The sequence below is a fragment of the Leopardus geoffroyi genome, chromosome X (genome assembly GCF_018350155.1).
Source record: "Leopardus geoffroyi isolate Oge1 chromosome X, O.geoffroyi_Oge1_pat1.0, whole genome shotgun sequence".
NCBI lineage: Eukaryota > Metazoa > Chordata > Mammalia > Carnivora > Felidae > Leopardus > Leopardus geoffroyi.
This window is the reverse complement of record NC_059343.1, coordinates 967501-979575: the sequence shown is the minus strand read 5'-3', so window position 1 is coordinate 979575 and position 12075 is coordinate 967501. Positions and strand designations below refer to the sequence as shown.

General features: G+C 63.3%; 1 protein-coding gene across 3 annotated transcripts in view; it reads left to right on the top strand.

Annotated features, from left to right (window-relative positions):
* The first annotated feature begins 1880 nt into the window (after positions 1-1880).
* Positions 1881-12075, top strand: part of ASMTL (acetylserotonin O-methyltransferase like) — a 24817-nt gene continuing 14622 nt past the window's right edge. The window contains exons 1-8 of one of the 3 annotated variants that reach the window (XM_045471903.1): positions 1881-2081; positions 3536-3667; positions 5313-5360; positions 5501-5565; positions 6343-6404; positions 7205-7313; positions 8067-8442; positions 11968-12075. The exon at positions 11968-12075 is cut by the window's right edge and continues 55 nt beyond it. In XM_045471903.1, the coding sequence (XP_045327859.1) occupies positions 1989-2081; positions 3536-3667; positions 5313-5360; positions 5501-5565; positions 6343-6404; positions 7205-7313; positions 8067-8442; positions 11968-12075 (993 nt within the window). In that variant the 5' untranslated portion in view covers positions 1881-1988. The remainder of the gene's footprint in view (positions 2082-3535; positions 3668-5312; positions 5361-5500; positions 5566-6342; positions 6405-7204; positions 7314-8066; positions 8443-11967) is intronic. The other 2 variants (XM_045471905.1, XM_045471904.1) reach the window with 2 other exon arrangements.

Below are 12075 nucleotides of genomic sequence, written 5' to 3'. Positions count from 1 at the left end.
CTGCCCACTGCTGCCTATAGCCCAAGGCCCACCCGCTGACGTCACGTGTGGCCGGGCCCACCCAGCAGCGCACACTTCCGTCCACGTGTGCCTTTGCTGGCACTTGTGCGTAGAAATGATGGCGTGTTGAGCGGAACAGAAAGGTGAACCTATCAGGAGCTGACTTCCAAAGAACGTGACCGGGCGCCTAGGCGGTTCAGTCGGTTAAGAATCCAACTCCCGGCTTTGGCTCAGGTCATGATCTCACGGCTCGTGGGTTCAAGCCCCACGTCGGGCTCTGTGCTCACCGCACAGAGCCTGCTTGGGATTCTGTCTCCCCCTCTCTCTCTCTCTCCTAAAAATAAATAAATCAACATTAAAAAAATTTTAAAAAGTGCTTGGGATGTTTGGGGTCGGCTGTCCCGGGCGAGGCTAGCAGGCAATCAGAATGGCCATCGAGGGGCTGGCTGGTGGGGGCCAGCCCTCTGGTGACCGTAACCAAGAGAGGCTCCGTGGAAGGGTCCGGGGTGGGCCTGGGATGGACAGGCACAGGGGGTCAGGGAGGACGGGACAGGGGGTATTGGCTTAGATGCACCTGGGTATATGCGTCTGAGGACACTTCTGGAGGTCACGACAGTGAGGGGGGCGCTCCTGGCGTGTGCGGGGTGGAGACCAGGCACGCTGCTCCACACCCTACAGCGCACAGAACGCCCCACCCCACAGGGTCATCCAGCCCCACGTGTCAGTAGTGCTGAGGCTGAGAATCCCGGACCTCACAAGAGGGACTCTATCTACCTATCGATCGGTCATCTATCGATCTTCGCTGTGGTCGGGATTCTCAACCAAGGGGCTATTCGGTGCCCGGGGAAACCCCGGCCACGTTCAGGGGAGAATTTGGGTTGTCACAACTCGGGAGGAGAGCCCGCCATCTAGTGGCGGAAACTGGGGGTGCTTCTGAGGATCGTGCAACGAATCACCCAACCCCAGAAGTCAGTACTGCTGCGGCTGGAAGCCTCACCTCAGAAGAGACCGTGTCTGTCTGTCTGTCTGTCTGCCTGCCTGTCTGTCTGCCTGCTTACCTGTGTATCTGTATGCGGCAGTGGTTCTCAACCGAGGGCTATTCTGCCCCCCTCCAGGAGAACCCCTATCTCTGCCCCTCCACCGCCTCCCGGGACCCCCTCTCCGCGCCCCTCCACCGCCTCCCGGGACCCCGACTCCGCGCCCCTCGGCCACTTCCCAGGAAGCCCCCGTTTCCGCGCCCCAGGGGCGCTCGAGGGAGACCCCCCCCATCTCCGCGCCCCTCCATCACCTCCCAGGGACCCCCATCTCCTCCTCCCCGGCCCCCAAATCCCCGGCTCCACAGGGGCCCCGCGACTTCGCGCTCCCGGAGCCCTCCCGCAACCACATCCCCGCGGGCGCACCTGCTTGCGTGTGTTGGCGCGCAGGGCACACGCCGCCAGGGGACTGGACTTGGGAGGGAGGGGCGGGGCTCCGGCATGCCTGGGCGGAAGGGGAGGGATCTGGGGGGCGGGGCGGGGCTCCGGCGGGCCCGGGCGGATGGGGCGGGATCTGGGTGGAAGGGTGGCTCCGGCGGGCCTGGGCGGACGGGGCGGGATCTGGGGGGCGGAGCGGGGCTCCGGCGGGCCTGGGCGGATGGGGCGGGATCTGGGGGGCGGGGCGGGGCTCCGGCGGGCCTGGGCGGATGGGGCGGGATCTGGGTGGAAGGGTGGCTCCGGCGGGCCTGGGCGGACGGGACGGGATCTGGGGGGCGGAGCGGGGCTCCGGCGGGCCTGGGCGGATGGGGCGGGATCTGGGGGGTGGGGCGGGGCTCCGGAGGGCCTGGGCGGATAGGGCGGGATCTGGGTGAAGGGGCGGGGATCCGGCGGGACTGGGCGGGGCCTTGGGGGGCGGGGTTCCATTAGTCCCGGAGCGTGCGGCTTGGGCATCCGGATCCGGGTCTGTGCTCGCTGTCCGCGGCCGTGCGCGGGGGTGGTGGGGGTCGCGGTGCCATGGTTCTGAGCCCGGTGATCCGGAAGCTGCTGCACAAGCGCGTGGTGTTGGCCAGCGCCTCCCCGCGCCGCCGGGAGATCCTCAGCCAAGCGGTGAGCGGCCGCGCCGGGCCTGTGTCTGGGGTCTGCGCCGGGCAGGTGACCGGGTCTCCTGGGGCGGGGGGGCCTGGGGCCGGGGACCTAGTGACCTAGGGCATGCGGCCGGGGGACCTGGGGCAGGTGGGCCTGCGGCCGGAGGTCTAGAGACCTGGAGGCCTGGTGCCTGGGGTCCTGGTAACGGGGCCTGGCAATGGGGGCTGGGTATTGGGGGGGCCTGATAGGGGCCTGGGGCCGGGGTTCTGGTGACCTGGGGTGCCGGGGCCGGGGAGGGGGGTCTGGTGACCGGGGCTTCTGGTTCTGGTCCTGGGGGCCTGTGTGACCAGGGACCTAGTGACCTCAGGGTCTGGGATGGGGACGGTCATGGCAGGGAGGGGCCTGGCGCTGGGGACCTGGTTTTCCCGGGAGTCTGGTGACCGAGGGCCTGGTGCCAGGTGGTCTGGTGACCAGGGACCTGGTGACCTGAGGGTGTGGTTTGGTGACCCTGGGGGTGTCTGGTGACCAGGGCCTGGTGACCAAGGGCCAGGTAGTGAGGGGCCTGGTGACCCTGGAGTCCTAGTGACAGAGCCCTGGTGACCGGAGTGCAGTGACCAGTGACTCTGGGCTGGGAGCTGGGGTCTGCAGACTGGAGGTCTTTGGGCCACGGCGTAATGACTCAGGGTCCTAGTGACTCAGGATAGTGGGGTTCTGTGTGATCTGGGACCAGAGTCTTCAGGCCAGGTCTAGTGGCCTAGTGGCGTGGTGCTGGCCAAGGGGGTACGGAGATAGGGGCAGGTACACAGCCCAGAGGCAGGCAGAGGCCTGGGTCGGGGAAGGTACAGAGTGAGGGGTGCTCACTGTACCTCCCGAGGAGGGTTTTGGGGGGTACAGACCAAAGGAAGGCTCACAGGGCGGGCCAGGGGACATGGGGGTGTAGGAGGTCAGCTGCAAGGGGGGCCTTTAGAGAGTTAGGGTCAGGATGAGGAGAGCCACTCTGGAGCTGTGCAGGAAGGTGCCTGTGGGGTTGGAAACACCCTCTGTGTTCCAGGCCCACATTCCTGTCCCCACACGACTCTGAGGGGGGGGTCACTCTCTACCCAAGTGGCTCCCCACTGGGGCCTGCCTTGCCCATGCACACAGGTTTGGGGACAACGGTAAAGCAGCCGTCTTCCCTCACAGGTCCGCCCTTTGTGGCCCTGTACGTGGGCGGTATGGTTTCAGCTGTTGGTGCACCCGTGGGCGTGATGTCCTGGCCTCCGTGACACTCTGGGAGCCCTTTGACCCCTCAGAGCCGGAGACCCCACCCAACTCTCCTGCCGGGCTCTGTGTGGCCGCCGCGGGTACCTGTGCCTTCAGGCCGGTCCGCCGGGGCCCCCGCCAGCCTCCGCTCCAGGCCTTGGCTGAGCTCATTCTGCTCAGAGGCCTTCCCTCTTCCCGCAAACCCTCCAGACCCCCTCTTCCTCCTGTTCCAGGGTCTCAGGTTCGAGGTGGTTCCGTCCAGGTTCAAAGAGAAGCTCGATAAAGGCGCCTTCGCCACCCCTTATGCTTACGCCATCGAAACAGCGAAGCAGAAGGCCTTGGAGGTGGCCTCCAGGATGCACCAGGCAAGGGGGCCCTGCTGCTGCTTTCTTCCCTGTTCTCTTGGGAGGATGGGACTTTGCCGCTTTAAACGTACATGTCACGGATCAGTGCCGTCTACCGTATGCAACCCCCACAGCCTACCCATGGCTCAGGGTTACTGTGTCGCATGCTGTTACAATCACTGTGGCCGTGTCCTTGCTATGAGCCTCCATAATTGTCGTTAACAGAGGAGCGTCACTGACGGTAAAGAATCAAGACAGGTTGCTTATTACCATATGCTAGCATGTAGCCCAGAATTTCAATTGCTGTGGTGGTACCATTTACAACAAAGAATGAACACCCTTTGTCTGTTTCTGTGTCTTACTATGTAATATGCTATCGTAATGAATGTAACAGCATCATTTATGATACACTGTTTAACAGAGCTTGTCTATGGAGCGTAGATTCTACGTTATATGCAGATACTGTTGTAATTAAAATAATAGCATCATTAACTCCTATTTTGCAACAGTATCACTTATGATACAGAACTAATGTAGATAATCCATTGCTTGGAATTAAAATAATATACTGTTGCCACTAATGTCCTATAGGAAGTGCTTTGTGCCCAGTGCCATATAACAACCATTGGTACAAATAAAGCAGTATTGACCGATTGCTTTTTCAGCAGTGGAAAGGTTAATATGTTAAGTTTAACCTAAGTTCAACGTTCTATACAGACTTCAGATGCGTGCGTTCAGACCCAAGCCTGAATTTTCCACTTGGATTTATTTTATTGTCCGGAGAACTTTTTTCTCAAATCACATTGAGCAGTTCGAAAAACCAGTTTTTGTCCTTTTTTTTTTTTTTTAATTTTTTTATTGTTTATTTATTTTTGAGAGACAGCACGAGCAGGTAAGGGACAGACAGAGAGGGAGACAGAGGATCCGAACGAGGCTCCAGGCTCTGAGCTGTCAGCACAGAGCCTGATGTGGGGCTTGAACTCACGTACTGTGAGATCATGACCTCAGCCAAAGTCGGATGCTTAACTGACTGAGCCACCCAGGTGCCCCAAAACCAGCTTTGTCTTTATAAATTTTTTTTTTTTTCAACGTTTATTTATTTTTGGGACAGAGAGAGACAGAGCATGAACGGGGGAGGGGCAGAGAGAGAGGGAGACACAGAATCGGAAACAGGCTCCAGGCTCTGAGCCATCAGCCCAGAGCCCGACGCGGGCTCGAACTCACGGACCGCGAGATCGTGACCTGGCTGAAGTCGGACGCTTAACCGACTGCGCCACCCAGGCGCCCCCCAGCTTTGCCTTTAATTCAGAATAGCTTGGGGAGGACTTGGGGCCCTAACCCACCTCTCCTGCAACGGTCCCCTGCCCTGAGGGAGGCGGAGCCCATGGGACTGGACACTGAGGTTTGCAGTGCTGTCCCTCAGGTGTCAGGGAGGGAGCCGGCAGATGCTGTCCCCATCATGTGACCACAGAGCACCTCCAGGCTACAGCCCCCCACACATCCTGAGCCCTGCAGGGCAGGCCTCCTGGGGTCACCCTCGTGTCCTTGCTGGGGACACCGAGGACACCCACATCTTCCTTTCCGAAGTACCACCCGTCTCACCGCCAGCGTATTTGCATAAGACACACGGGTGTGATTTCCGAAGCTGAGTTTGCATTTCTTCCAGAAAGACCTCCGGGCCCCCGACGTCGTCATCGGAGCGGACACCATCGTGGTGAGTCCCCCTCGGGGCCCTTTTCTGGCCTCCAGTTTGCTTTGTGTGCCCTCGGTGACTGAAATCAAGGTGTGGACATCGCGGCTTCCACAGATCCGGCTTGGGGACAGTGAGCGCCCCCCGCCCTGGTTCTCTTGCAGACGATCGGGGGGCTGATTCTGGAGAAGCCAGCGGACAAGCAAGACGCGTACAGGATGCTCTCCAGGTGGGTCCCGGACCGTCCTCCTCGGAAGCAGCCTTGCCTCAGATACAGCCTGGGGCGGGGTCAGGACCTTGGGCGGGGTCAAGGTCTGAGATGGGGTCAGGGCCTGGGGTGGGGTGGGGTCAGCTCTTCTGTTGTGGGTCCCAGGGCAGGGTTAGGGTCCAGGGTGGGGTCTGCCTTCTCCGCCTGGGGCAGGGTTACGTCCCAGCCAGGTACCTGGGTCGCGCCCTGAGTGGGGTCCGTGCTGGGCCTTCCCGGCCACTCTTTTGGGTGAGATCAGAGGACGCAGCCTCGCACTTAACGCTGTGCTCACGCCCCCTAGGGGGACAGGGTCTCGGGGCAGACGGGTAGGTGGACAGGCGCGCAGGGGGACAGGCGGGCAGGTTGATAGTCGAGGCAGGTGGACAGGCGCGCAGGGAGACTGGCATGCGGGCGGGCAGGTGCGCAGGCGCACAGGCGGGGAGGCGGGCAGGTGCGCAGGCGCACAGGCGGGGAGGCGGGCAGGTGCGCAGGCGCACAGGCGGGGAGGCGGGCAGGTGCGCAGGCGCGCAGGCCGAGAGGCGCGCAGGCGCATAGCGGGCCGGCAGGCAGGGTCCCCCCGTGCCGAGCACGGCCCACCACGCGTCTGAGGGTGTCTCTGCGCTTGGGCCCTGCCGTGTCCGTGGGCTGGCATCCCCGTGCCGCAGGGACGCGCACAGACCCTCCGAAGAGCGGGTGGCAGGGAACATGCTGTCCCATACGCTCCCCGTGGACACACTGCGTGTGTGTCGTCCGTTGCAGGTTGAACGGGAAGGAGCACAGCGTGTTCACGGGCGTCGCCATCATCCACTGCTGCAGCGAAGGTACCTGCTGCCTCCCCAGGCCCGGGGCCACCGCGGGAGAAGCCGGGCGTCCTGCCGCCCCGGGCCCTCTATGTCCCGCCGTGAGGACCCTCCCCCGCCTCCTGCCTGCCAAAGTCTGGGCTGCCTCAGGCCTCGGTTCGCTTCCCGCTGAGTACCTGTGACAAGCGGGGTGCCCCGACCAGCACAACCCACACAGGTGCCGCCTTTAGTCCAGAAGGGGCAGGGGCTTGGCTGTGCAACCTGAAATCCTAGGAACACGGGGGCGCCTGGGGGGCTCAGTCGGTTCAGCGTCCGACTCCGGCTCAGGTCATGATCTCGCGGTCTGTGCGTTCGAGCCCCGCGTCGGGCTCTGTGCGGACAGCTCAGGGCCTGGATCCCGCTTCGGATTCTATGTCTCCCTCTCTCTGCCCCTCCCCCTGCTCGTGCTCTGTCTCTCTCGCGCGAATAAATAAACATGAGAACAAATCTGTTTTAAGCACCAAAATGCTGAGGACTCGCTGTGTAACCCGCTTGGCAGAAGGTGCCCGCTGGGCTGTGCCCGGCGCGTTTCTCACCTCCCACCGAGGCCCGGAGGCCACCCCGAAGTTCGGTTCCTACAGGGACACCTGAGCCCCCCACCGGCCTGGGTCTCCTCCCCTGATCTTGTAGCTTTCTTTCCCCCGCTCCGTTCACCGTTCCCGCCTCTCCACTAGCTGTTCATGCCCAAGTTGTCTATCCTCAGGCCCGGGGCGGATTTCCCGCAGGCGCCCGGCCACGTGCCCACGACGTGCCCTGACCTGCCCCGCCCTTCCGTGTTGCAGACGGCCAGCTGGACATGGACGTGTGCGAGTTCCACGAGGAGACCACGGTGAAGTTCTCGCAGCTGTCCGAGGACCTTCTGTGGGAGTACATCGACAGCGGGGAGCCCATGTGAGTGCACACGGGGTCTCACCGGGACGCTGATCCCGGCGCGGCGGCTGCAGCCTCGCGACCGGACCCCCTCCCGGAGGCCCCAGCTCGTAACGCCGTCCCTTTGGGGGTTAGAGCCCACCCTGCGAATTCTGGGGGGACACAGACATCCAGGCCACGGTGGTGCGCCTATCGTCCTGATTTACCGTGGGGGCTGGGCCCAGGAGTGCGAGCAGGGCCGGGCTGAGGAGGTGACCTGCCCGGTTCCGGGACAGTGGATGAGGAAACAACTCAAAGTGGGAGAAACAGTCAGGCCCTTCGCCCTGTGCTGCTGTCACGGGACTGGGAGGCCACACAGGTTAACACACCTGCTCCCCCTTCTGCTCCCCCGTCACCCCGGAACGGGGCCGGGCCAGGGGCAGGTGCATGCATGCAGGTGAGGGGCGGGGGGCGATCTCATCGCTGGGGGCGCCCAGAACCAAAACCTTGTGTCCTTTTGGGAGCCTGGGGCCCGGGAGGTAGAGGAGGGAGGGTCGGATGGAAACCACGACCGTGCCAAGTCGGGGTCCAGGAAAGGGTCTTTGAAGGCCCGTCCTCTGTCGCCGAGGAGGGGTCCACAGAGGCTCCTGGGCCAGCGGTGCAGATGTGGACAAGAGCACGGCCGGGGTCGGGGTACTCCCTGCACTCCCCCCCCGGGACTACCGAGCGGCCCTCGCATTCCGACTTCTCCGTGTCTCCCTCCCGCCCCGGTCTGCCTCCTTCCTCCCCACGCAGGGACAAGGCCGGCGGCTACGGGATCCAGGCCCTGGGCGGCATGCTGGTGGAGTGCATCCGTGGGGACTTCCTCAATGTCGTGGGCTTCCCGCTGAACCACTTCTGCAAGAAGCTGGTGGAGCTGTACTGCCCGCCCCACCGCGAGGACGTGCAGCGGGTCAAGCACGAGTCCATCCCTCCCGTGGACACCTTCGAGATCGCGAGCGACGCTGCTCAGGGTGACGAGGGCTGCGGCCCCAGCAGGGCAGGGGTGCACGGTCACACCGGACAGGCTCCTGCTGGCCCCCAGGGCCCAGACACGAATGGGCTGGTGGAGAACCCGCCCCCCTTCCCGTCGGACCTTCTAGACCTCATAGACGGCTTTAAAGCATCCAAGGTACTGGTGTGAGTGTCCTGGGCAGGCAGTGCTGAAGGACGCCACCCTGACTGCTTAAAACCCCTGGGTGTGTCCTCTCCCAGCTCTGGAGACCACAGTCTGAGATCCAGGAGGGGCAGGGCCGCTGAGACCCAGGACGGGCAGGGCCCCTGAGATCCAGGCAGGGCAGGGCTGCTGAGATCCAGGGGGGGCAGGAGCACTGAGATCCAGGCAGGGCCACTGAGATCCAGGCAGGGCAGGGCCACTGAGACCCAGGCAGGGCAGGGCCGCTGAAATCCAGGAGGGGCAGGGCCACTGAGACCCAGGCAGGGCAGGGCCCCTGAGACCCAGGCAGGGCAGGGCCGCTGAGATCCAGGGGGGGCAGGGCCACTGAGACCCAGGCAGGGCAGGGCCCCTGAGATCCAGGCAGGGCAGGGCCCCTGAGATCCAGGCAGGGCAGGGCTGCTGAGATCCAGGGGGCGCAGGACCACTGAGATCCAGGCAGGGCCACTGAGATCCAGGCAGGGCAGGGCCGCTGAGACCCAGGACGGGCAGGACCCCTGAGATCCAGGCAGGGCAGGGCCGCTGAGATCCAGGAGGGGCAGGACCACTGAGATCCAGGCAGGGCAGGGCCGCTGAGATCCACGAAGGGCAGGGCCGCTGAGATCCAGGCAGGGCAGGGCCGCTGAGATCCAGGAGGGTCAGGACTGCTGAGATCCAGGCAGGGCAGGGCCACTGAGACCCAAGATGGGCAGGACCATTGGATCCAGGAAGGGCAGGACCACTGAGACCCAGGAGGGGCAGGACCCTTGAGATCCAGGCAGGACAAGAGCACTGAGACCCAGTTGGACGGGACCCCTGAGGTCTAGGCAGGGCCGCTGAGGTCCAGGTGGGGCAGGGCCTCTGAGATCCAGGCAGGGCAGGGCCGCTGAGATCCAGGCAGGGGAGGGCCACTGAGATCCAGGAGGGGCAGGGCCACTGAGATCCAGGCAGGGCAGGGCCACTGAGACCCAAGATGGGCAGGACCATTGGATCCAGGAAGGGCAGGACCACTGAGACCCAGGAGGGGCAGGACCCCTGAGGACTAGGCAGGGCCGCTGAGGTCCAGGCGGGGCAGGGCCGCTGAGATCCAGGAGGGGCAGGGCCACTGAGATCCAGGCAGGGCAGGACCACTGAGATCCAGGCATGGCAGGGCCGCTGAGATCCAGGCGGGGTAGGACCACTGAGATCCAGGAGGGGCAGGACCCCTGAGATCCAGGCAGGACAAGAGCACTGAGACCCAGTTGGACGGGACCCCTGAGGTCTAGGCAGGGCCGCTGAGGTCCAGGCGGGGCTGTGCTGCCTCCAGAGGCTCCAGGGGACGGTCCTTCGTGCCTCTTGCAGCTTCTGGGCTCCTGAGGTCCCTGGGCTGGTGGTCACGTGCTTCCCGTCTCTGCCTCCGCCTTCCCGTGGCTTCTCCTGTGTGTCTGTGTGTCCTCCTCTGTCTCTTACAAGGACACCTGCCGTTGTCCTAGGGCCACCCTGATCCAGGATGGGCTCATCTCACATTCTTCACTTACTCACGTTTCCAGAGACCTTGTACCCAAATTCGGTCCCGTTCCCAGGTTCTAGGTTTCAGACTTCAGCATATGTTTTGGGGCCCCTATTCAGCCCATTGCAGTGTCCCCAGCTGGTTTTCTGCCTTCAGTCAGTGGCATGACACAGAGCTGGTGACTTCTGGGTCCGAGAGCGTGTGACCTGACCTGCCAGTCTGCTCGTCCTGCCTGGAATGTGGGACTTGTGCTCGGGGCTGTGAGGGCGGAGGCCTGTGTCCCTCTGGGACGCGGTGTCTGGGGTGTTTGAAGGTGAGCTCCACAGGACCCCACATGGGGCCGGCGGTGCACCCCGACCGACCTCTCCCAGCCTGGGAGACGAGCCCAAGTGCTGGGCCACCCCCCAGGCCGGGTGGGAGGTCACCCCCTGCCCGGAGGGATCTGTGGGTTCCTCCCGCTGTGGCCTTGGGATCCGAGGCAGCTGGCCCAGCCGGAGAGTGTCGCAGGCGGGGTGGGAACCCGCAGGCCGGCTAGGTGCCCGCGGGCTGGCTGGGTGCCCACGGCCAGCAGGTGCCCGTAGCCGCGGCTTCCGTTTCCTTCCTGCGTGCGCGGTCACACGCCGCCCGAGAAACAGCCGGCTGCCCGTGCCCGCCAGGCCAGCGCAGGGGCAGAAGCCTGCCCGGCCATCCTGCACCGTATCTGCCGAGGACGGGGCTGGCCACGGCCGTCCCTGCGCTCCCGTGGGCACCCGCACACACCCGCCCAGCTGTGCCCTTCGTCTCCACCCCCCTCTCGCTGCCCTACGTAGCCGGCCCTTCCAGCGGCTTCCGAGCCAACAGCCGTGCGTGGGCTGGGCGGGGCTCCACGTCTGGCGGCTGGAGGAGAGGTGGGGATGCGGGTGTGGGACTGGGGACCACCCCTCCCCACCTCCAGCCCCAGCCAGGCGCCTGTGACGGCCTTGTCAGGAGAGAAGTTCTGGGATCAGGAGGGAGAGGTGGTTGTGCTATCCTGTGCCCAAAATACCTAAGTCCCCCGGGAATAACCATGCGCACGGTGTCCCCACGTGGTGCAGCTGTGCTGAGGTCCCGGCACCTACCTGTGTCCCTGTGTGGTGTGTCCACCCAGCCACCTACATCCGCACGTAGCCTCGCAGCGTCCCTCATCGATTACCTGTCCACCTGTGTAGCTGCCTTCAAACTGTCCACCTGTCTGCCTGACCTACCATCTATCCCTTTGTCCATCTACCCACCTACCCGTGTTTCCTTCCGCGTACGTGTTCCATTGCTCTCGCAGAAAGGTCTCCCGGCGGTCAGCTGACCCAGCCACGGGGCCGTAGGGACTCAGGGAGCACATGTCACGTTGCCAGTGCATCGTGAGAGTTCTAGAAAGAAGCCAGCATCGTCGGGCCCTTCATGCAGTGGCGTCACTTGTCAAACGAGGTTTCTGCGTGGCCGGGTGGGGGTACAGGTGATGGTGGGTGAGACCCCTGTCTGTCCACAGAAGGCCCCACACGCCTGATCGAGATGAAGAACGGCAGTGCCCTCGCTTTCACACTTAAATGTCCTTAGTTCTGAGGCCTTTGGAAGAGCAGACACGCCCCGCACGCGAAGAAGGTTTTTGCATTACCCGCGTGAGCATGGGTCCTGAGCTGCATGGACCCTCTGCTCCTGAGGACAGGCATGTTTGTCTCCAAATCCAGCCACGTCCTGAGGTCCTGAGACTTAGGGCTTCAACCGATCGATCTCGGGGGGGAACACAGTTCAGCCCCACATACGAACACATTGGATTTTCTCCCATGGGACGGTTTTTCTCCTTGATATTCACTGATGTGCTTTTGTCTTGTGCGAGCCCTGTACCCGCTGGAGCCTGCATGCGGTGTTCTCTGGAGAAGAAGCTCCCATGCCCAAGTTGAATAGTTTTCATAGCTGTGGCCTCCAACTTTTGGGTCTGTGGGAGCGAAAGGCACTGCACAAGTCACGTCGTAAGTCTTGCTGCTCTTGTTTTTGACGGCCAGGCTCTGTTCACGGCTTGCAAACTGAAGGTGTTTGATGTACTGAAAGAGGAAGGCCCCCTGAAGGCGGAGGATGTGGCACGCAAAGTTAACGCCTCTGTGTGTGGAACT